At 47.8% G+C, this 24,923-nt stretch overlaps 1 protein-coding gene and 1 long non-coding RNA gene across 5 annotated transcripts in view; one reads left to right on the top strand and one right to left on the bottom strand.

The window, feature by feature from the left end:
- The window catches only part of SETD2 (SET domain containing 2, histone lysine methyltransferase), an 85,691-nt gene extending 66,144 nt beyond the window's left edge, over positions 1–19,547 (bottom strand). Inside the window, exons 1-3 of one of the 3 annotated variants that reach the window (XM_048510881.1) lie at positions 19,034–19,546; positions 15,762–15,908; positions 1,023–1,038 (exon numbers count right to left, since the gene is read on the bottom strand). In XM_048510881.1, coding sequence (XP_048366838.1) covers positions 1,023–1,038; positions 15,762–15,908; positions 19,034–19,071 — 201 coding nt within the window. In that variant the 5' untranslated portion in view covers positions 19,072–19,546. Of the gene's footprint in view, positions 1–1,022; positions 1,039–15,761; positions 15,909–19,033 lie in introns of all 3 variants that reach the window. The other 2 variants (XM_048510883.1, XM_048510882.1) reach the window with 2 other exon arrangements.
- Positions 19,548–19,577: 30 nt separating this feature from the next.
- LOC125440846 overlaps positions 19,578–24,923 on the top strand; it is a 41,512-nt gene continuing 36,166 nt past the window's right edge. For both annotated transcript variants that reach the window (XR_007245756.1, XR_007245755.1), the window contains exons 1-2: positions 19,578–19,811; positions 20,810–20,883. This is a non-coding gene — a long non-coding RNA (uncharacterized LOC125440846). The remainder of the gene's footprint in view (positions 19,812–20,809; positions 20,884–24,923) is intronic.

A 24,923-nucleotide genomic window follows, 5' to 3' on the forward strand; every position in this document is an offset into this window, starting at 1 on the left:
TAACCATACAGTCCAGAAAACCCACAACACCCCAATTACCACCTTGCTTAGGTCACTAAGCAACACTTGGTGTTTACCTTCAAGGCCTTACGCGGCCTGGAACCCTCGTACCTTCAAGACCGCATCACCCCATATGTCCCTGCACGGCCTCTCCGTTCAGTGGAGGCCAATTTATTAGTGGTCCCTGGCCCCTCAGTGATGCGGCTGGCCTCCACGCAGGCCAGGGCCTTTACGGCTCTGGCCCCGGCCTGGTGGAACACTCTTCCTCCGGCTGTTCGGGCCCTGAGGGACCTTAACGAGTTCCACAGGGCCTGTAAAACGGAGTTGTTCCGCCAGGCCTTTGGAGGGACCAGCCGCTGAAATGGTGCCCCCCGCCCCCCAGTTGGCTCTTTCATCTGGGCCTATCATCTAATGGGACTCGCCGCCCTCCCTCTCTCCCGGGGAGAATTTTAAAAGTGGGGTTGGCGGACGCCTCTATTATTGTTATAGCTGTTTTAAAGGTTTTAGTAATTCATTTATAATCATATTTTATGTTGTACACTGCCCAGAGCCCTTCGGGGATGGGGCGATATAAAAGTCCAAACAAACAATAAATAAATAAAATAAATAAAAATAAGCTGAAAGCCATTGTAAGAGTGAAGGAGAACCATCTGGCCCATTCTGCCCAATTGATGTTCTTATTGCTCTCCCAGGAGGCCCTTCTTTGTTCAGGAGGACCCACAGAGAGAGAGGAAGATGGACCATTACAAAGTATAGGCTGAATGAGAGGTGACAGCATGAACAGTATATCATTTGTTACACATCTGGTTGGTCCCTAAAATGCCTGCTGCCTGAAGCTATTTCAGGCTTTTGCTCTCTGTTCAATTGGTTATTGTTAAATTAATGAAAGACTGTGATGATGGTATATGCCGCCCTGAGCCTGTATGAAAAAGGGCAGCCTAGAAATCAAACGAATCAATCAAACAAACAAACAGCTGCCTAACAATCAACACAAAGGGAAAACGAAATATGTTTATACCCACCTCGCTGTCTTCTTCTCTGTTGCAATCCAGCCAAGGAAGCATGCAAAAACAAACAGAGAAAGCATGAATACTAAGAGGAAATGGAAGAACGCCGGTTCTTTGGTTAAAATTATTTCAGAACTGGACAAAAGTTAGATACAGATAAGGACTCAAAGCAGTAAACAGGGCTTCCATGTGCAAAATAACAACTAACGTTCCAATATTTTTCAAGTAACCCGGGAATGCTCCGGTATCTCAGATCCTGTTAAAGCAAAAACAGGACAAATATTAAGATGCCTACCCCAAGGAACACAGTAATTTTCCCTTCCTTCAAAAAGGTAGAAGTACATCTTAATCCTTCCTGAGTTACAATTTAACAGGATTTCAGAAATTTCCGCTGAGGCACAGGACAGCATATGCTAGCCACCTCCAAGGGGAAGAGGTAACAGCCTTACTTGATTTTGGCAATCAGCCGTTTCCCAGAATTTTCACATTCAACAAACACTTATAGGGTAAACCTTGTTAAAGCAAGTCAGATTATATTTCATTGCCCTCTTCCTGCCCTCCCATCCCACAGTGTTTTTTGAACAATTCAGCTTCTACTTTTATTAATACTTAGATGAAAGGACAATTGAATTGTCAAGCAAGTGCTTAGATGAAAATACTTAGATGAAAATACTTAGATGACAATTGAATTGTCAAGCAAGTGCTTAGATGAAAATACTTAGATGAAAATACTTAGATGACAATTGAATTGTCAAGCAAGTGCTTAGATGAAAATACTTAGATGAAAGGACAATTGAATTGTCAAGCAAGTGCAGACACACCTAACATGGTCAAGATTACTTCATGATCTCTACTGTACTTCCAACCAAGTACATTACTAAAAAAAACCCTAAATACCACAATCATAACAAAGTTGTACACCCCAATTGCATTATTAAACAGCTACCAATTTCAGTACTTTTAATCACATTTGGTAAATGGTAAACACTCAGTTTCCCATAGTGTAGTTAACTGCTGAGTCCTTCACCAAGTTTTAGAGATCCTGAGATTCCTTTGCACCGAGAATTGCCTGCTAGAAGACTACATGGTATGATCTGCCCCAAAACACAGTCTTAAGATTTAGCAGTGCACATAACATGCACGTTATAGGTCAGTGATGGCAAACCTATGGCACGGGTGCCAGAGGTGGCACTCAGAGCCCTCTCTGTGGGCACGCACAGAGTACCCCCAACACACATCTAGGCTGGCCTGGGCCACTGGGCCCGATTATTAGCATTAAACCTAAGACCTAGTTTTGGGGAAGTAGTGTAGGTGACCCTGTTAAGCGCTATTAAACCCCACTGATTTTCATGCAAAGAACTAAAGTGCGATCCTTTTCCTGGGAGTAAGCTCAGTTGCTGGCAATGGGGCTTGCTTCTGAGTAAACCCTCCTAGGGTTGTGATTCACCCATTGGAAGAGTTGCCTGGTTGCTTCAAAGCAAAGCCATTGACTACCACCAAGTTTACTCCCGAGTAACGCGTGCCTCGGAACCAACCGTTTTTTTCTAAATGAAAACCTCAGTATTTAGGTTAAATTGCCGTGTTGGCACTTTGTGATAAATAAGCGGGTTTTGGGTTGCAATTTGGGCACTCGGTCTCGAAAAGGTTCTCCATCACTGTTATAGGTCATGCATCAGCCCACAAGGGGTGCCCTGAGGCAAACAATGTGACAAATAAAACCAGCTTTTCTCATATACGTACACACACACGTCACTCAAACAGGAAGGCTACAGGAACATAACAACCACAGACTATCTGAACATGATACCCACTGAAATATAACCTACCCTAAGCCAGACAGTCCATACTAATTCAGGCACCAGATTGTACGCTTTTAATGCAAGTTGTGAAAGCTATTAATGTAAGTGGTGACAATTTTTGTGCAACTGTATTGAAACTGTAACAGTGCAACAGTCAATACAACTTCAAAAGTGGAACCATCTTAGAAAACATATATTTTAATGAGGAACAATATTTGAAAGAGGCAATAATACTACACGCACTGCTGAAGAAGCCATCTTTGGATCCCATGGATCTGGCCAACTATCGCAGTTTCCAATTTGTCACCTGTCCCCGGGTGACGAGGACTGGAGAGATGGTGAGGCCAAAACTGGCTCCTCAGGAGGAGATGCAGGCAACAGTCAGCTCCAAGCTCTTCCCTGCCAACCAAGGCAGAGCCTGATGCCGTGCAGCTGGGAGAGCCATCAGGGACCTCATATGAGCCGAGTAGCACAAAGGCAAAGACAGAGGCTGCAGCTACAGTATAAAAGGAGAAGTGCTCACGTTGCTGCTCAGTTTGGCTGAAGGTCTGCGAGCCAGAGACCTCTGCCTCTGAGGAGGACAGAGGCTCTGCAGGAGCCTGGCCCCATTAGCAGGGGCATTCTACTTGAGCCCTGCCTTAGGCTCAGCTCTGCCCAGAAGCAACCAGGGTATTTTACAAGGAAGCTCTATGCACCTTGCTTCCTGCTCAGTTCCTCTGAACCTCGGTTCCTAGTCTGCCTGCCTGCTTCCACTCCTGGACTACCTGACTTCAGAACTGCCTGACCAGGCCTCTGCCTTCCGCCTGCCCTGAACTTGGGACTGCCTGATTTTGCCATAGCTGATGCCTGCCAGCAGCACCGGCTTACCATGAACTGGTGTGCGTGTGCGTAAAAAGCAATCCCATGTTTGTTCTGAACTGAAAAGAACAGACAAAACACATGGAAGAATTCAGTTGGGAACTCGTATCACACAACAGAGTAATGGCCCACAGACTCTAGATACCCATGTGTTGTGCAAAGAATCACACGCTTTATGCACATGACACCAAAGATTTTGGGAACAGCATCGTTACTGATCCATAACAAAAATGTTGGTTTCGTGATTAAGGCAGCCTGACAGAAAAATTACAGCAGAGAAGTCTAAACTCTGATTAGAATTTTAAAATCCCAGTGGATTAGACAGAAAATAGTCCACTAATCCACACCTGTAACAGCAGATCAGAGAACGGCTGTCAAGTTAAATCTACGCTTGCGAGCAGAGTTTGCTTTCAAAGACATGATTTTTTATAAACCATGCTTTAAAAACCATGGCATCATCTCTCAACCAATGTCAGGCCTGGTTTCCCCTGGGCCTGGCATCCCATGCCTGGGGCCAAAGCCGCACCTGGCCTCCTTGTTATCAGTAGCCTGGGGGCCTTGGTGGTTTTCTACAGCTTGCTTTGTAACTAGTGAATTATGCAAACCTCCTCCTATATCTCCCACTTCCTGGAGAAGGGAGGATGTCTGTGGCAGCTTTGTGTCTCACAACAATATTGCTTTTCACACTGTCTTTTCTTATGCGAATTGTCTTGGGGATGGGTGGGAGAGGGGATTGTCCGAAGGAGCACTGTTTGAAGATATATATACTAGGAGCAGCAGTGGCGTAGGAGGTGAAGAGCTCGTGTATCTAATCTGGAGGAACCGGGTTTGATTCTCCGCTCTGCCGCCTGAGCTGTGGAGGCTTATCTGGGGAATTCAGATTAGCCTGTGCACTCCCACATACGCCAGCTGGGTGACCTTGGGCTAGTCACAGCTTCTCGGAGCTCTCTCAGCCCCACCCACCTCACAGGGTGTTTATTGTGAAGGGGGAAGGGCAAGGAGATTGTAAGCCCCTTTGAGTCTCCTGCAGGAGAGAAAGGGGGGATATAAATCCAAACTCTTCTTCTTCTAGGACAAAAAGGCAGAGCGTCAGTTCTGGCTTTCTGAACCCCAGATTCTGACACAGTTCAATAAAGCTCTAGAACTATTCCTGAGTCTGAATTATTACTGGCGTTAACAGAACTTACATTAAGCCAGAGCTTCTGGATTCCCAATTTTTCACCCAGAGCCCCAGACCAACCAGCTTTCACAATAACCACAACTCAGTTTTTACCAAAGAAATTGTTGATCAGCTAGAAGTACAGTAAAATACTAAGCCAATTTCCCTTTGAAAGGGTATCTGAGATTTCAATATGTAGAAGGGTCAGAGACATGATGGGATCATTCAAAATATCGGCGAGAGGTGAAAAAGAAGAAGAGTTTGGATTTATATCTCCCTTTCTCTCCTGAAGGAGTCTCAAAGGGGCTGACAATCTCCTTTCCCTTCCCCCCCCTACAACAAACACCCTGTGAGGTGGGTGGGGCTGAGAGAGCCCTGAAGAACTGTGACTAGCCCAAGGTCACCCAGCTGCTGTGTGTTGGAGTGCACAAGCTAATCTGGTTCACCAGATAAGCCTCCACAGGAGCTCAAGTGGCAGAGTGGGGAATAAAACCTGGTTCTCCAGATCAGAGTGCACCTGCTCTTAACCACACCACGCTGGCTCGCTGGTGGAGCAGGTTTCCTTCATCATTTAACTTCGAGAAAAGCCTGCGCTCCTTAAGTTTGTTATTTTGGCAAACATGCCTCCGCAGTGCACATGCGCCTCTTCACAGGCTCTCACTCTCCTCCACACTGCCTTTGCGCTGGGTTCGGTGAGGTGGCTGTCCGGAGCTTTCCCTACAAAACACATTTTTTGTCACTGTTTTAAGTTAAGTTTAACATTCATTTTTCAATTCTAATTTGGGGGTATAATTTGGGGAAATGAGCTGCCAAGTGGTACTCGAGTGAATAAAAGTTGGGAACCGCAGTGCTAGACAGCAATTATGACCAGACAGTAAACACTAAACATACGAACAATGAATGACAATGAAACTTGAATGGACAGTCATGAGAAATGTAGTCAGTTCAGAAATTCAGGATGTTTGCTGAAGTGTACTCATACAGTAAAGTGTACTCATACAGAAAGCAATCAAGGATACCTTGTTCTGGGATGTCAAAGTTGAAGAAGGAGGAGGAGGAGGAGGAGGAGGAAGGAAGAAAGAGGAGAAGAAGACGAAGACGAAGAGGAGTTTGGATTTATATCCCCCTTTCTCTCCTGCAGGAGACTCAAAGGGGCTGACAATCTCCCTGCCCTTCCCCCCTCACAACAAACACCCTGTGAGGTGGGTGGGGCTGAGAGAGCTCCGAGAAGCTGTGACTAGCCCAAGGGCACCCAGCTGGCATGTGTGGGAGTGCACAGGCTAATCTGAATTCCCAGATAAGCCTCCACAGCTCAGGCGGCAGAGCTGGGAATCAAACCCGGTTCCTCCAGATCAGAGTGCACCTGCTCTTAGCCACTACGCCACTGCTGCTCCCTAGATTACTAACTAGGTTTGATCTGTACATTTATTTCATTTGTTCTAAGGTCCAAACCTTGTTTATAATTTAAAAAATGGAACACAATTCTACTAATTTGAAGTCTTCAGTGTATATTTTAAAAATCTTCTACATTAGTATACAGTGGCATGGAGTGGGAAATTTCCCAGCGCCATAGTTTCCATGGAATAACTTCTACCCTGTAAACTTAAATACATTATTTTATATACAGCTGTTGCATATACTTTTAACGTCGACTTACAATGGCTTTTTCTTCTACAAGCAAAATCAGTTCCTTGCATAAAAAATTATTTCCTTAGTTGAATAAGTTGAATCTGTCTACATATTGTATGAATATTTTATAGGGTGTCTAGAAACACAGCACATCATTATATAAGTGAACCAACCTTCCATTTTAAATTGAGTATACAGTATTGCAATAATCACAAGTGATACCACAAATTCTACCAGAACGGCATATGCATTCTTCAATGTGAAAAAATATGAAAACCACTAAAGATTGTCTTTGGGTGAGGGTGAAATGGACCATCAAGTCTCAGTCAACTGACACTGAGTCAGTTGGGTTTTCAAGATAAGAGACATACGGAGGTGGTTTGCCATCGCCTGCCTCTGCATAACAACCGTGGGCTCCCATCCAAGTATTAACCATGGCCAATCCTGCTGGACGTCTGAGATCCGACAAGATGGTGCTAGCCCTGTTTTGTGGGAGGACTATATTTGAACCTGTGCATTTCCTGAGCCAGCTCCACTTCCGAAACTGAACTGTAACCTACAATCCAACAAATAATTTGCAGTTTTCTTAGCAGTGAGCATCCAAGCCACACTGACAAATGATCACTCATAGGGAGCACCTTCCCTATGAGGAGAGGCTGCAGCGTTTGGGACTCTTTCGTTTGGAGAGGAGACGTCTGAGGGGGGATATGATTGAAGTCTATAAAATTATGCATGGGGTAGAAAATGTTGACAGAGAGAAATTTCTCTCCCTTTCTCACAATACTAGAACCAGGGGGTATCCATTGAAAATGCTGGGGGGAAGAATTAGGACTAATAAAAGGAAACACTTCTTCACGCAACGTGTGATTGGTGTTTGGAATATGCTGCCACAGGAGGTGGTGATGGCCACTAACCTGGATAGCTTTAAAAGGGGCTTGGACAGATTTTTGGAGGAGAAGCCGATTTATGGCTACCAATCTGGATCCTCCTTGATCTGAGATTGCAAATGCCTTAACAGACCAGGTGATCGGGAGCAACAGCCGCAGAAGGCCATTGCTTTTACATCCTGCATGTGAGCTACCAAAGGCACCTGGTGGGCCACTGTGAGTAGCAGAGAGCTGGACTAGGTGGACTCTGGTCTGATCCAGCTGGCTTGTTTTTATGTTCTTATGTTCTTATCACAGCAAACATCCAAGACTCGGGCAAGGCTTCAGACAAGTAACTCATTATAAAGTTTTCATGAAGGCAAAGAATATTTCAGAGCTGGACGCGATACATTTTTTACCATGCCAATAACTGCTGATTTGCAGGGGGAAAAACCTGGCAGGAAAAGGGTGGGCTTGAAGCCCACCTGTTCCCTTATCAGTCATTTTCCCTGTGAAGTAATGATGAAGGCAGACCACATTTAACAAAATGACAGCTTCCCCATCAGGACGAGCAGCACACACTTGCGTGAAATCAAGAAAAACCAAGAGCTGTTCAGCATCATAAATGAGAAATTACTAAAAGTTTCAAGCAATAAACTCTTGCCATAATTAAATTTAGCTTTTAAATGATCAGCGCTGTCACTCAGTCGCTGATAGATGTAGCTATTAGTTCGGGGGAGGGGGTGTAAAAAAGCCAAAATGACTTTCTAGTTTTATCATGTTTGGATAATTACTTTCTAATGTGCCCAGAGATAAAATTACTGCCACTTTTCTGGATTAAGTGAAATGAACGGCAAGCTAATTTACAACAAGCAATTACGCAGCTGGTAACATAGCACCACCGGCCCAAAAAGGATGCCCTTGTTTCTAAAAGTAAAAATCTGCTCAGCAGTTCTGTGACAAGCAGGAAGACGGACAAACGGCAGGAAAAGGAACTTGAGGGCAGCATCTAGTTAAAAGCAAGTAATATACATGATAGCAGATAGCTCAGCACAGCCTGATCTCGCCAGAGCTTAGAAACCAAGAAGGGACAGCCACAGTTAGCATTTGGAAGACGAGGGTTTCTATGCAGAGAAATTCATTGTCGAAACCTCTTCTGCTCATCTCTTGCCTTGAAAACTCCAGAGTCCTGGGGTCCCCATGAGTCAGCTGCAATGTCATGGTACACAACAGCTATTATTCATTTTATTTACGTATTTATTTATTTATCCATCTTTTACCTATTTCCCACCCATAAGCCAAGTCCCTGGGCAGGGTACAATCATAAAACAATCTTAAAAACCATCATAAAAAATACTTTGGCCCATTACTCATGGAGCACTTACCTCAGAGTTGGTAGCTGCATGGTGGGGCTGAAGTGTGGTCGCCTCACGTTTCTCTGTTTACACGTGAGGAGGCAGCCCAGTGCCAGACTCACAGCTGCTTGCTACTCTCAACCGGCCTGTCCTTTTGCTGCTTCTCTTAACTCCGCCCACCACTGGTTCACTTAACTCTGTTGATATTCTGTCCCCCTCCCTTCCCCTCCACACACACAACTTTCTCTCTTGCTGCTGCTGCTGCAAGAGAGAGAGAGGCTTGTTTTTAAAAAGTGGCTTGTTTCAAAAGGCAATGGAAGTATTACATGCAGGCACCCATAAGAAACATAAGAAGGAGCCTGCTGGATCAGACCACAGCCCATCTAGTCTAGCACTCTGCTCCTCGCAGTGGCCCACCAGATGCCTTTGGGAGCTCACGTGCAGGATGTGAATGCAGTGGCCTTCTGCTGCTGCTGCTGCTCCCGAGCACCTGGACTGTTAAGGCATCTGCAATCTCAGATCAAGGAGGATCAAGATTGGTAGCCATAAATCAACTCCTCCTCCATAAATCTGTCCAAGCCCCTATCCAGGCTAGTGGCCATCACCACCTCCTGTGGCAGCGTATTCCAAACACCAATCAGGCATTGCGTAAAGAAATGTTTCCTTTTGTTAGTCCTAATTTCCCCCCCACCCCACATTCAATGAATGCCCCCTGGTTCTAGTATGCCACCCCACACACACCTTGACCTGGATGCCCCGTCTCATCAGTTCTCGAAAGCCAACCAGGATCAGCCCTGATTAGTATTCGGATGGGAAACCATCAAAGACGTTGGGTGCCCATGCAGACAGTGGCAATCCACCGCTGCCCCTGTCTTGCCTTGGAAACTCTGTGGGGCCATCATAAGCCACCTGTGACTTGACAGCACATTACATACACGCACACCTCACACACTGGGCCTTCACGACTCCTTTCTCGCCCTACCCGGCAACAACTGTGTGCTGCCCCAGCTGCGACAGCCCACCCCATTCCAATCAACACACTATGCCCTCGTTCCACTCACTTAGCCCTGATACAAATATCTCAATTTGTCTTAATATAAAACCCAAATCTCTGAAGGAGGAAGAAGTCGTGCAGAATATGTTGGTTAGGCGAACTGGTTTGATTTGCAAAATCTACTCTGACTGCATTATTAGATAAGGTGGGGGATGGGGGGATAATCCACTTATGCACAGCCCTCTCTATCCAGCGTTGCATCTTGTAAAAGGAAAGAAAGCTCACACATGAAGGCTCTTTGGGGACAGTTTAGTGCAGTGGTTCTTAACCTTCCTAATGCCGCGACCCTTTAATACAGTTCCTCAAGTTGTGGGGACCCTCAACCCTAACATTTATCCATTTTACAGATGGAGAACACTGAAGCAGAGAGTCTTAGGCGACCCCTGTGAAAGGGTCATTCGACCCCCAGGTTGAGAACCACTGATTTAGTGGGTAAACATCAGAAGTAGGATACAGGGAAAACAGAAGGTTCAAGGAGAAAAATCAGTCTGATGATATCAGTGCATGCACCAAAATATTAAGACAGGTCAATTTAGGTGTGGCAAGGTATGGTACAAAGTTCCCCAAATGTACAGATTTATCTGGAACTTAAACTTTCGTTCTTCGGTGGATTTTTATCTTGAATTAGTTTTAAATGCAAAGAAAGCCCAGGATCACTACAAGACAGACTACGGTAAATCACCTACGTAAGTCTCTTGCCTTGGAAACCCCATGGAGGTACAACTTGACTGCAATTTCCACCATCAGGCTGACTTGAGAAACCAGTGTACGCAGGTGGGACGTAAACAGCTGTCTGTATCTCTAGGCACATATCTCTAAAAGTCAGCAATAATCCTGATTGAGACCTGGAGTTTGTTTTTTAAAAAATAATTTGCACAAGCACACACACACACACACACCCTTCAGCATGTTGAATCACCTATGCGTATCATTCATCCTTTGGGAAGGAAGACCGCCTCTCTGTGTGGCTCCAACGACACATCCAAAACAATACAAACCCGCCCCAAACAGCCAGCACCAATTCTGCGCTCACACGCAGTTGAATAAAAACAGCTTGTTTGCACAGCACTGTGGGTTAAACGTGATTTTGTTTCCTCATTCGTTGTAACCTCTTGACACCAAGCATTTGCAATGGCATTTTCATTGGGAGGGGAAAAAAACCCAACTCAATATGCCAAATCGTGCTCGCTAGGAGACGCCTCTTGTGTCAACTTGGCCACAAGAGCTTCTCCACTCAAACTCTCAAAGACGACTGCACCTGGACGATGGGGAAAGGGACGCGCCCTTTACCAGTATGGCAGGTGCAGCAATCTGCACAAGGTGCCTTTTGCATCTGTCTGAAGATAGAGCAAAAGGCACCCACAGTCCTACTGAATAACCGAATGTTAAATGAGGGATACAGTTAAACGTTCCTCAGTTGCTCCCTGCTATGTATTCCCTCCTTGAGGTTCTCCAAAACAGACATAAAGTCTTCCCTGCTCAGGAAATGATTAAAGAAAGAAAAAAAAGGATTTTAGCAAATATTTGAATGTGTGTTAATGACCATTTTACTAGCCATTTTTTAATGCCCAACCCCAATTGTTTGGGGGAAAGGCAGGCTTATAAATATTTCAAGTAAACAAAAATACAAATGGGTATCTGCCTTAAAGTTATGGGAACAAAGCAGGCCATGGCCCAAAACAAGGGTTTGAGGAAAACGTTTAATCCTCTGGGTGCAGGAACCCTGACTAAACCAATGTCACCAGATCTCGGAAACTAAGCAGCCAACCTGGGTAGTGCTTGGTTGGGAGACCACCAAGGAATGTCAGGGTTGCTGTGCAGAGGCAGGCAATGGGAAGACCACCTCTGGACATTCCTCCCCTCGAAACCCTACAGCACAGGTGTCAAATTCGCGGCCCTCCAGATGTTCATGAACTACAATTCCCATCAGCCCTAGCCAATATAGCCAATGCTCATATTGGGAGGGACTGATGGGAATTGTAGTTCATGAACACCTGGAGGGCCGTGAATTTGACACCCCTGCCCTACAGCATCACCAAAAGATGGCTGCAACTTGATGTCGCTTTGCACCACCTGTGTGCAAGCAAATGCAGGGACGGACACACAAACATTGTCTGCCATTGCTGGTAAAACCATTGCTAGTTAAACAATCTTGTCCCCACTATAGCCTCGCCACCATGTGACTAATCAACTGTGCCTAATGATGTCCATGTTTCCAATTTATGCAAGGCACATTTTGAAGTGCCTCCTAAGCGTGAAAAGAAGCCTCATCAAACAAGCAGTTACAAAAAAAAATTACATGCCACCACAAGGGCCTGGCCTCCCGCCCTTCATTTTCGTGCCCTCGGAATCAGTTGTTGGTCTCTTTAATAAGGATGTTATCACGAAGAGGTACCGGTGTCAAACAAATCTTTTTTTTTCCTGAGGAGCCATTTACTTGTCTCCCAGATGCACTGCAACCATAAAATAATTGACTAAACTCGCTTGCTCTGCTAGACTCTATCCACCCAAATGTGTCTTGCAATCAGTAAAACATTCTGGGGAGGGTTAAAGTCATTAATAACTTTTCCTGCAGAGAGCACACACACACACGCAGCGCAGCTGGGAACCAAAAGCCCCAGGAATGCAAAATAAGCCTCAAGATCCTTATTATCTATCAAAAAGTGGCAAAATGGTGGCAAGCTGTAGGACTTACAGTTTAGAAATCTTTAGCTGGTTGAGGGGCTAAGGAATTTTAATAGAACTTATTTTTTTTCCTATACAATGTGATTATTCTTTATTACAGAACCAATACTTACCGCCAGTCTCAGTCTTTCCCACACCTCTATTCCATCTACCTGACATTGAACACAAGCTCGCTGAGCAAGGCCATGTGACATTCGTGTTTCTACTCGAGAGCAGGGGTCCCCAACATGCTGACCATGGTCATCATGACACTTATTGACATCTTGGTACTTGTCAAATATTTTAAAATGGTGGGTAGGCCCAGGTGGGACTTTTGCCCAATAAGGCTTCTGATTGGCTACCAGAGATTTGATTGACTGTGCAGATTTAAAAAAAAACACTGCTTCAGCCGCAGCTGCCACCACAGCACAAGGATCTTCACTGTGCGACTACTGCTGCAGCCGTTTTGTGGCTGGCTCTTCCTCCTGTGGCAGCCATTTTGTGGCTGCACTCAGAGCATTGTGTCAAGATTCCATAGGTGCCTACAGACTCAAAGAGGTTGGGGAGCTCTGCTGTACAGTATTAAAATTCTCTAAATAAATTCTTCACTGCCCCTAGCCCAAGGTTTGCGGTATATGTGCCACAAGTCAACCCTAAAGAGTGTCTTTAATATGTGGGAGGGGGGCTTTGTTTCCAAACCACTGAGGCAAGACAATGTTAGAAATAAAGCACAAAAGAAGCAGGCAGAAGGATGACATGGCCAGTGTGCCAGGCCAGGAGTAGGGAGATCTGGATCCAAGTGCCCTACTGGGTGACTTTGTACCAGTCACTCCCTCTCAACCTAACCTTTGCTATGGTGACATTGTAAGATTTTCATTTTGGGGAGGGGGAGCACGAGGACACAGTTCTGAGTTCCCTGGAGAAAGTATGGAATAAGAGCACAGCAGCATGGAATAAAAGAATAACAAAATGAAACCATCGCCTGGATGAAGTGTGATGTCCTGTTACTTTGCCACTCGTGCCCTGGTGGGCTGGCTACCAACGCTGTTATTAATAAATCCTTTGTTATAATATCAACCACAAATGCAGCTCAGAGATCAAAGACCAGTGTCCCCCTATATGATCTGTTTAGACAGCCACTCTATTCTCATTAGCATTCGACTCCCCCAGTTTCCTCTTCCGCAAAGCCTGTGGGCACCATTCTGCCCACACAACTTTGTAAACTTTCAGTGGCCTAAATCTAATCCCAGAGTAAGCTCAGTTTTATATAATCATATAGGTACAACACGTCTGCTCAGTTCTGCTCAGCTGAGACAAACATTTATTCTCTGGTCTTCTCTGTAATTAACTAACTAACTAACTAACTAACTAACTAACTAACTAATTAATTAGTCTTGCAATTTCGGTCAAAAGATGTCGTGACTGCTCCGTAGTCTAAGACTATGGAGCATACATTTTAAAAAGCTATACTCTATTCAACTATTCCAACCCAAGCTTTACCTAGAACAGGGGTAGGGAACCTGTGGCTCGAGAGCTGCATGCGGCTCTTCTGCCCTTGCACTGTGGCTCCATGAGCCGAGCCGTCGGCCCCATCCTTGCCCGCCCTGCAGGCAGCAGGGCGGGCGCACCAACTGCCCACGGTCGGCTGGGCTGGGCTGTGCCGTGGGCTTCCCCTGTGCTGTGGGCTTTCCCGGCGGCCAGTGAGGCCGAGCCGCTGGCTTCATCCTTGCCCACCCTGCAGGTAGTAGGGCGGGCGCATCCATGCGCTTCTCAGAATGAGCGGAGCAAAGGTAAAAAAACCCTATATATATATATATGTGTGTGTTTTCTTTATTTTAAATGTCAAAAATTATTTGTGGCTCCAAGTGTTTTCTTTTCCTGTGGAAAACGGGTCCAAATGGCTCTTTGAGTGTTAAAGGTTCCCTACCCCTGACCTAGAAGGTTCAAACTACCCCTACACTGTATTAAAAGTTTTAGATGACTACATCTAGGTTGCTTACAAAAATGAACAGAGAAAAATACTTTGCCCAGGTCATTTTGCATATCTGAGGTTTACTCAATCATTTGGATATTTTCCAAGAGCAAACAGGCTCCATTTAGTACCTCAGACATTTCTTCTATCTGCATGCAAAAAAACGGACTTAACTGACACAGCTGACCTTACCACTATACAAATTGCTGCATGTTGCCTGAACAACCACTTTCTATGCCCCATCCATTTAGTTTACAATTCACTTCTCTGCAGTCACCACATTACGAAAGTATGGTGCCCTAGACACAGGCACTCGATTGGCCAGACTCCAGAAGAAATCCAACCAATCAATCATCCTCATCATTTTCCATAGGACCACCTTACTCATGCAATTCCATGGAACTCTATTTCTGAAATCGTCTACCCATACTCAGTAAAAAACCTCTCTGTAGCTTTACGGCAGATAAAATCTCAGTGTTGCCCTATTTAGGGTACTATATTTGGGGGAAGTCATCTCCTCTATCATCAAACATAAAATAGCCCAGAGCCAGGACAGTCTGTTATCAAACTGTCCCCTCCCTGACAACCAGTCACACTTCCCAGTTAGTTGTCGGAATGCCACTGTAGCACATTTCCAGCATTTTGTGGCATTTGAAGGGAGACAGGAAGGAGGCTATTATTCACGATAAAGTTCAGGTGGCTGGTTTCAATACGGCCATCGCTAAATTCTAGCGAAGAATGCCTTTGTAACAAACATTCTCTCCCAGTTTCCCACACCCTGATCACTTCGGCTGAGCCAGCCAGCGTTTGCTTTCAAAGAGCAGGGGTCGCTGCACAGCTATATATGACACAGAGAATACATGCGAGAGACCACGTCCACAGTACAGAATATTTGGAATTACACATCATGTCTAAAATTATGACATGCATCTCCTAAAGATATCTTACCATCCTTTCCTTACAAGGAACCCATAAAGCGTGAAATGTTATGATTAAAAAAAAAAAAGTTAAATCCCACAACAAAAAGCCAGGCTTAGTTTGCCACTAAGGTGACCAGAAGACTGGATTTTTCTTAAAGTGACACAGGATACAGGCAGCCTATAATAGAAGACTGCACAACTGCTGCAGTCTGGAGAATAATTCTGAGCCCCAATTCATAGAAGACTTATTGATATGAATAACTAGAAGTCCCACCAGTATTTCTTATGAGAGATGCTGAACATGACTCTGCCAGTAAAAAATAGAAGCTGAATTCAAAATTGAAGAATTTTCGCATGCCACCATTTTTCTAAACATCTTGCACAGTAAGGAGAATTGACATTGGTATCCAAAGGTCATGACAGAAAAGCGTTTTGCAAAAACAAAGGTTTACCCTATTGCCCTCATCCAAAATTTTACCTTTCTACCTCTTCAGACCCATCCACATTCTGGGGAAAGATACACCAGTTGTCTGCCCCTTTCCACCTCAGAGGTGACTGCATTTCAGGGATGCTGGACGTATTAGCTTTATGATGTCCACTGGGATCCTTCGACATGAAAGTCGTGCTACAAAAATAAAATATTATTCAAGACAAATGGTTGCGGGTTAAATATACAACTGAGAGAAGGGAAGCAAGGGCTGAAACACACCTTCTCCAGAGACAGTTAAAAACAAGCAGGCCGAAAGTGGCAGATGTATATTTGAGTGAAAACAGCTGACAAAAAAAGAAAAAAAGACAAGCACACACTAGAGGCTAACGACAGCACATTTCATCTTCACAACTTCTCAGCCCACATATGAAGAGTGGGCCTGGCTCTTTCCAATAGGGAAAAAAACTGCTCTTTAACTACCAGTTCTACCTTTCAAATGTTATTCAAAGCACAAAAGCTCAGCAAAGTTTTTTAACAGCTTCTCAGAATGCTCAAGGTAGCGAGCATTGGCAGGGGACAGAAACTCAAGGTCACAGAATGGGGATTAGGTATCTCTGCGAACTGACGGCTTTCTTTCCAAACAAAATAGCTGAATGGTGGCAAATAAGGAGCTCCTCTCGCTATCCCACTGCATACAAATGACCAAAACGGGGATTTTAAACATTTGCAACAGTGAGTGAAACCACAGGGTCGCAACTATGCCACATTCTTAACCTGGAGGACCAAGTTGGAGACGTTTGTAATGCTGAGGGAATACCACAGTAACTGTCCTTTCCCCATCTGCTTCAAAGAGATGCATGGGCAGCTGTGATGGAAACACTGAATTTGATCAGCTGGTGGCCAGTCTAACCTGCCATAAGCAACTAGTTGAAGAAGCCACAGACAAACCTGCTCCATCCATCCTCATCTATCAGATGTTCTGCACAGAGAAGAGGGGAACATTCTTTTAACAGTCAGTTCCTCCCCCCTTTTGAAAAAAAATTAAAGAATCACTTTTACCCAGTATTAATTTTTATTTATTTTGAATAATTTTATGCCACGTCTCCAAGAATCTGGCCAGTGGCAGCACCTCGGCACGAGGGGTGGACAGGTTCCCGTTGGGAAAGAAAGTCAGGGCGGAGAACTCGAACCGGACTCATTAGAAAGTGTAACAGGTAGTTTTGCCTGGGGAAATACTCAGAAAAGTAAATATGCATACTCTGCACATCTGCCTTGTCCTGTCCTCAGAATTTCTGAAGGTTAGGACCAAAGTAGAATCAACACTGCGCTGGAGATGGTGCAATTGTAATAATTTGAGAGGGATAATTACGATCGTTCCAGTGCACAAGAAATTATGAGCTATTGAGGTGGACGGGGGCCACCATCTTGGCATGGGTCAGAATTCTGCTGTACACCGCCCAGAGCCCCTCGGGGATGGGGCGGTCTAGAAGCCCAAAGTATAAATAAATAAATAAAATAAATTCCCCAACCTTTTCCACCTCATTCAAGACTGCTGAATCTTTGATGGCTGACAATCCTTCCTTGCCAACCGCACCTACCATCTTTGGGAACTTCCTTCAGCTCCCCAAGACATTTTAGGAGGGCCACCGTGGGATCTTGGTATCCACATTCTACATTCCCAATGTGAGACTGTGCAGAATCACACCGCTGCTAATTAGGGACTCAAGGCGTAGAACATAGGTGTCAAACTCGTGGCCCTCCAGATGTTATGAACTACAGTTCCAATCATTCCCTGCCAGCATCGTGCTGGCAGGGGATGATGATGATGATTTATTAAATTTAATAGACAGCATTTCCTACCACGAAGGGGAATCAATTTGATTCTACAAAAATAAATCCAACATTTGAATACAGCAAATAGTTTCAATTAAAACAATAAATAAACTAAACATTAAAACACTAGATACAGTGGTGGCGAACCTTTGGCACTCCAGATGTTATGGACTACGATTCCCATGAGCCCCAATTGCCCATGCTGGCAGGGGCTGATGGGAACTGTAGTCCATAACATCTGGAGTGCCAAAGGTTCGCCACCACGGCACTAGAAGCAGTGATGATGGGAACTGTAGTCCATAACACCTGGAGGGCCGCGAGTTTGACACCTGTGGCGTCGAAGTAAGGAGTGCCCAGCTAAAATCTGAGAGACCCGGGTTCAAATCCCCATCCCGCTATGGAAGCTTGCTGGGCCAGTCACGTGCGCTCAGCCCAAACTACCTCGCAGGGCTGTTGTGAGAAGGAGGCTGTAAGCCACGTTGTGGAGGAAAGGAGGACGGAGACGAAGGAAATAAATGAAATAAACTTTCCTCAGGGTTCTGTGACTCCTGTTGAAGGAGAACTCAAAAAGCGGTGCTTTGTTGTGGGAATGGAAAGAGCCGAAACACGTCAGCATGCGTGTTTCCCCACAACCATATGTCCCGTGAAGGACACGACTGGGCCCTTATTTAACACACACAACACGCAACCCACACACACAAAATGTAGACAAGGAGCTGAAGGGGGCAATTGTTTCGGCTGCCTGGAGAAATGGCTGCCTGGGGAAGCCCTGCCCGCCATGACCCTCCTCCCTGAGGAGGAGGACATCGCCCCCCTCCACGGGGCTCCAGAGGGAGGGAGGGAGGGGGGGGGGTCGACGAAGGCCTCAATCGCCCCCCCCCCCCCAAAGAAAACCCCCAACGAAGAGCCACGGCCTTCCCGTCCCCCAAGCCTCAGATTCCGGCCCGCTCCCCTCCTCGCCGCCCCCCGCCTCTGCCTCCTGTAGCCCGGGGAGGGCGCTCACTCGAGAGCGGGGATGTGCGGCCTAGCGTTCGGCTCCCACCCGGGCCAGGCCCGAGGATGGGGAGGCGGCAGCGGCGGACTGGAGATCCCCTCGAGCCCCTCAGAAGGCCCGAGGAGGGGGACGCTTTGGGGGGGGGGGCCGGTTGTCTGCGGGAGGGAGGGGGCGGCGGGGGGGGGGGGCTACTCGCCGCCATGGCGGGGCCTCGGGGTGGGGCGGGAGGGGCCGCCCCCAACTGCCCCGAAGGGCGACTTCTGGGGCCCCCATATCTGCCCCCCCCACAGCCACATTCTAGGGGCGTGGGGGGGCGACACCCCACTCTGGAGTCATGCTGGGCAGGGGCCCCGCGGCCACCCTTGCGGGGAGCGCCCCCTTCCCGCCCCCCCAGAAGAGGCCTCCAAGCCGGGCCCCCTCCCCGCAAAATGCACACGGGGGGGGGGGGGCGCCGGGACCCCCGCCCCGCATGCGCGCCAGTGGCCACACTTACTCGAGGGTCGGGTGCTCCGGGTCGTAGAAGTCCCCCATCGTGGGTGTCGGGGGTCCCTGTCGCCTCGCCCCCCCCCCGGCCAGGGGTCGCCCCTCACATGCTCCGGGCAGAAATGGGCCCCCCGAGTCCTCTACAGCGCCGCCCCCTCCTGCTCCCCGCCGAGCCGAGACGGAGCCCCCCACGCCGGTCAGGCCATCGCGGGGGGGGGGGGGGGCGGGCGCGCTTCTTGCAAAAAAACCGGGGGGGGGGGGCGGCGATGCACCGGGCCTGGACTGCTCCGGCTCCCCGGCCGGCCCGCTTGCCTGGTGTGTGCGTGCGGGGGGGGGGGGGGTTGGGGGAAAGTAGGAGGGGGCGAGGGAGTTATGCCCCCCCCCTCGATTCAGGCTCCACCCCGGGCAGGAGGAGGGGGCGGGGCCACGCTGGCTGGCCGGCTGGGCTCTTGCAGTCGCCCCCGCAGAGGCAACAAAAGCAGGCACGGGGTTGGGGGGGGAGCCGGAAAATGCGGTAAATCCCCGGGCGGTGGGGGGGGGGGCTTTTTTCCCCGGGGGGGTCCGAAGATGCAGCTCCGTCTCTTCCCGGCTGGGTCCCCCCCCCGCTCCGGCTTGCGAAAGGCTCCCCCCGCCGGTCCCGATCTGCGGCGCCCTCCGAGGAGGAGGAGCCTCCGCCGTGCCCGACTCCTTCCTCCTCCTCCTCCTCCTCCGGAGGTTCCGAAACGGACAAACGGAAACGGAACTCGGTGACTTCCGACGGAGCGCGAAGGAGCCCGGGCTCTGCACGGGTGGGTGGGTGCGTGCATGGGTGCTCCCCCCGCCCCCGCCCCCGCCCCCCGGGCTTCTCGGGGGTGCATTTTGCAGCCGCGTTTCCCGGCCCCTTCCCTGTCCGTTAGCTTTCAAATGGGGAGGGTAGCCTGGAGAGAGCCTCCATAGCCAGGGGCAGTCAACCTGCGCAGAGCAGCTGCCAGAGGCAGCATCTGGGAAAGGCCTGAGAGAGCCATCGTGGCGTAGTGGTTAAGAGCAGGCGCGCTCCAATCTGGAGGACCGGGTTTGCTTCCCCACTCCACCTGAGTGACAGAGGCTTATCTGGTGAATTAGATTAGCTTGTGCACTCCCACACATGCCAGCTGGGTGACCTTGGGCTAGTAGTCACAGTTCTTCAGAGCTCTCTCAGCCCCACTCACCTCACAGGGCGTTTGTTGTGGGGTGTGGGGAGGGAAAGGAGATTGTCAGCCCCTTTGACCCTCCTGCAGGAGAGAAAGCGGGGTGTGTGTGTGTGTGTGTGTGTGTGTGTGTGTGTGTGTGTGTTATAAATCCAACTCTTCTCCTCTGCTGACCAGGAATGACCCTGGTTAGCATCCTTAAGTGGGTGAGATCGGCCAGCCTGGGCTGTCCAGGTCAGGGCCTGTGAGGTTGTAGCCGACTTATGGCCGCCCTTAGGGTTTTGCAGGCAAAAGACAAACTGAAGTGGACTTCTTTGGTGGTCTCTTGTCCAAATCCAAACAGAAGCTGATCTTGCTGAAGCCTGGATCTGATGAGATTGGGCCTTCCTGGTCAAGTTAACATGATTGTTTCTAGGGTGTCGTGGGTTTTCCAGGTTATAAGGCCGTGTTCCGGTAGCATTGTCTTCGATGCCAAATTCCTTGGCGAGATGCAGGCCCGAAGCGTCAGGAAGGAAATGCTATTGGAACCACGGCCATTTTAGCAGAAAACCCACAAACACCCTATTGATTCGGCCGTTGAAAGCCTTCAGAATGCGGTGATTGTTTTGTGTGTGTTCCAGATCACCCCAGAAGTATGGGAACTGCATCTGCCTTAAATATATAGCAGACAATTTGCAGATCTCCCATGCCGCAGGTTCGTATAACTTATTTACCTACTTTTACACCTCATGGCTTTTTCCTAAATGGAGACCTAAAGTGGCTTGCTTCAACATCTCCTAATCCATTTTATCCTCACAACAGACCTGCGAGGTAGTTTAGACTGAGAATGTGTGACTGGCCCAAGGTCACCTAGCAAGTTTCTAATTCATGCAGAAACTGTCTGCATTTTATGCACTGCCTTCCCCCGGCCCTGAACCACCCAAACGTTAAAACTGATTTTTTAAAAATTCACATATGTAAAACAATAAAAACAACTGAATGAAATGCAAACCCCTAAACAGAAAAGAGGGCCAAGGGAGGGACCCCCGGGGAAACACCAAACACAACAGAAAAATCTTCATCTGTTGGCAGAAGACAACAAATAGTGTTTTAAAGTGTGCATATCTCTTTCTGGGGCAGTTTAGGTGATTGATTCAGAGACTCCAACTGTGTGTGTCCCTCTCTGGGATAAAAATACAAATTTTTCCATTTTAGAACTTCTAAAACTCTCCCCCCCCCCCTTTCAATATGCCCTGGTCTCTCCCACTCAGTTTGCATCTGGCTTATTTATTGTATTTATTTATTACATCATTTTTGCTCTGCCTTTCATTGTGGTCCCAGGCAGACTGCAGCAATCTATATATATAAAAAGCTAAGTGTTTTTGTTGATGACAGTATACCTCAGTAACTGCTGGGCCAATTCCTCTGAAAATTCCCAGCCACTATAGTCAGCCAGGCGGTGTTTTTAGATGTTCACATACCTGAAATTTCACACCTGGCCCAGGTAAAGCCTTACTTTTTTCCATAGCTCCTGGTGAAGGAACATGCAGCTGCCTGTGTGTGTAACTGTCACCCTTAGAATGTTAAGTGCCTTGCCCAGGAATGTTCACTCAGGCAGCTGACCCACATAGGAGCAATTATAAGGCTTGGTACATGGAGGCAGTAACTTTCGAGGTGGAAGTGAAGCACATACACACACATACACACACGAGGGGAGGGGTGGCATGGGAAGAGAGGGGGAGGAGGAGAGGAAAGGGGCCAGGGGGAGGCAGCATGCAAGGGAAGAGAAGTGAGAGAGGGGAGACAGTGAGGGGTGGCATGCAAGAGACGGGAGGGAGGGGGCCAGGCAGCCTAGATTCCCTGAATACTGCGGTTACAGTTAAGAAAACCAGGCATGCCATTACTCAGAATTAGCTGGGGTACAACTAACCGTGACTTATGCCACTTTGAATGGCTGCATCGGCGCTCCCCTCAGAGGTTTCCTCAAGGCGACACCCATTGCCACCAACCAAACTTACTCTCCCAGGTAAAGATCATGACCAGCCAGCCTAGATGTGTGGGAGGTGCCTTTCCACCCCCACCCCAACAAAGATCGCGGGCTGCATCACTGACAGCTCGCACAGGTATCAGGCTGCGTTTTTGGTTGCCTGGCTGAAGAGCACGTAATGCACTGCTGGCCTCTGCAATTGATTTGCTAAGCTACTGTTCCTTTTCCCCATTTCTTCACAAGCCACCCAATAAGCGCGAGCGTGGCAGACCCCTTAGTAGTTTAAACACATTTCCAATCCAAATAGAACAACAGAATTCAATTCTCTCCTTCCCTCTCCACCCCTGAAAAGATGCCTGCTGGTTCTAAATGTTTGCCCTAAACTGCTTCCCATCTTTTTACTAACTCGAGAATATAATTTTCCTGTCATTGGGATCTACCTGCAAACTTCTCAGAACTCTTCCCTAGCCCGCAGTGCCAAGTGTCAGGCCTGGCTCCCGCTGGGCCTGGCATCACCTGCCTGGGGCCAGTGCCGCACCTGGCCCAGCTGTTACCTGTGGCTGATGGGTCTGGATGGTTTTCTATAGCTTGCTTGCAACTAGTGAATTATTCAAACCGTTGCCCACATCTCCCATTTCCTGGACTGGGCTTTCAGTCCCATTTCATAACAACATTGCTTTCAATATCAGAGGTGGGATCCAGCAGGTTCTCACCAGTTCCCGAGAGTGGGTTACTAATTATTTGTGTGTGCCGAGAGGGAGGTTACTCATTGGAGTCCAGCTTTTTTTCCACCTGCGCCCTGCGCCTCCCTGAGAGGTGCCATCCTGCCTTCGAGCAGTGAAGGTTCCATATAGCACCATTCTGGAAGGCTAATAATGAAACTCCCTGAACTGCTGGTTAATCCTTTCAGGTACTGCAATTCCATGGATTCTCTCCAGCCTTCGTTACACCTTTTTATCTCACCAGTCTCTCTCAAAGAGAACCCGTGTGTTTCACCATTGCATGTGTTCAGATTTGTGAGCTGGGGCATTTTCTATAATGTGATGATGGGATTTAGAAATGACCTGGTGCAAAAAAATTTTGGGGGGGGGGTTGTTGTGTGGTGGGGTGGCTGCTCGCGCCATGGGGGGGGGGCATCCAGCTCAAGGTTTCCACCTAGGGGCTCCAGGGTCTTGCCTAGAATGCATAGGTACTCTGCCCCCCGCTGCTGGGGGGGGGGGGCATGAGAGAACCTGTTACTAAAATTACCTTGGATCCCACTCACTGGCTTTCATCTTGGGACTTTTCTTATGCAAAATTGTTTGGTGTCGATGGGAGTAGAGACAGAAAGAAAGAAGTGAGTTTGGGTTCATATCCCCCCCTTTCTCTCCTGCAGGAGACTCAAAGGGGCTGACAATCTCCTTGCCCTTCCCCCCTCACAACAAACACCCTGTGAAGTAGGTGGGTCTGAGAGAGCTCTGAAAAGCTGTGACTAGCCCAAGGTCACCCAGCTGGGTGTGTGTAGGGAGTGTAAGCAGGGCTAATCTTGAATTCCCCAGATAATCCTCCACAAGGCCTCAGAGGTGGCCAGAGCTGGGAATCAAACCTGGTTCCGCTTCATGGGATTAGATATACATGAGCTCTTAACTCTCCTACTATGCCCACTGGATTTATAATTCCCCCTTTTCTCTCCTGCAGGAGGACTCAAAGGGCTGACAATCTCCTTCCCTCTTCCTCACACACAAACACCCTGTGAGGTGGGTGGGGCTGAGAGAGCTCGAGAAGCTGTGGATCTGCTTCCAAGGTCACACCCAGCTGGCGTGTGGGAGTGCACAGGCTGATCTTGAATTCCCCTAGAAGAAGCTCTCCACAGCTCAGGCGGCAGAGCTGGGAATCAAACCCGGTTCCTCCAGATTAGATATACGAGCTCTTAACCTCCTACGCCACTGCTGCTCCTGTATCTGAAGTACCTGAAAGGGCAGTGTTTGAGGATATATACTGGGGGCAAAAGGCAGAGCATCAACTCTGGCTTCTTGCTTCCTAGGTTTTGACACAGTTCAATAAAGCTCTAGAAATATTCCTGAGTCTTAATTGTGGACTAGAGCAACAAACCCTTACACCATGTGCTCGTGCACTTTGGAAACAGCGAGGCTTGCAACAGTTCCGTGTCTGTAGTGAACCGTGAATGTGAAAGACCTCCTCGCTGGTTGCACTGAACTGTTTCCGATGCTCAGGTGTAGGATTCTGAAGCTCTCTTCTCCCAAGCAGGATTGACGTGAACCAGATGTGTTTCCACACTCCTACATTCCTGCTGGGTGACAGATATCCTACCTGAAGGCTTCTTAGAGTGAGGAGTGAGGGGAACCGCCTGGGGAGGCACTTCTACCCAAACGCCCCTACACGAGGTGTCTCCCCATGTCCCGTTAACCACCTCATGCCACTGTGTTCTTGGAATCCTCTCTCAGCCCCCACCTGCCTCTCAAGGTGTCTATTTGTGTGGGAGAGGAAGGGAAAAGGAGGCTGTATAGCCACAGCGGAGTCTCCTTTGGCAGGAGAGAAAAGATGGGGGTATCAATCCAAACTCTTCTTCTTATGTTGTTGCCTTGTGGGTTAGCGTGGGAAAGAATTCTAAAACATCAGCTGGCACCATTGTGGGGTATGTCAAATTCCACCTGTTAGTCAGCAAGCGCAGATCGGGCTTTTTATTAATCACTAGCAAGGTTATGAAATTCAAATGAGATCATGCGTGCCACAGTGACTCAACAGAGTCACATCTTGGAATAAATATT

This window comes from Sphaerodactylus townsendi, linkage group LG11, assembly GCF_021028975.2.
Source record: "Sphaerodactylus townsendi isolate TG3544 linkage group LG11, MPM_Stown_v2.3, whole genome shotgun sequence".
In the NCBI taxonomy this organism is placed as follows: Eukaryota; Metazoa; Chordata; class Lepidosauria; order Squamata; family Sphaerodactylidae; genus Sphaerodactylus; species Sphaerodactylus townsendi.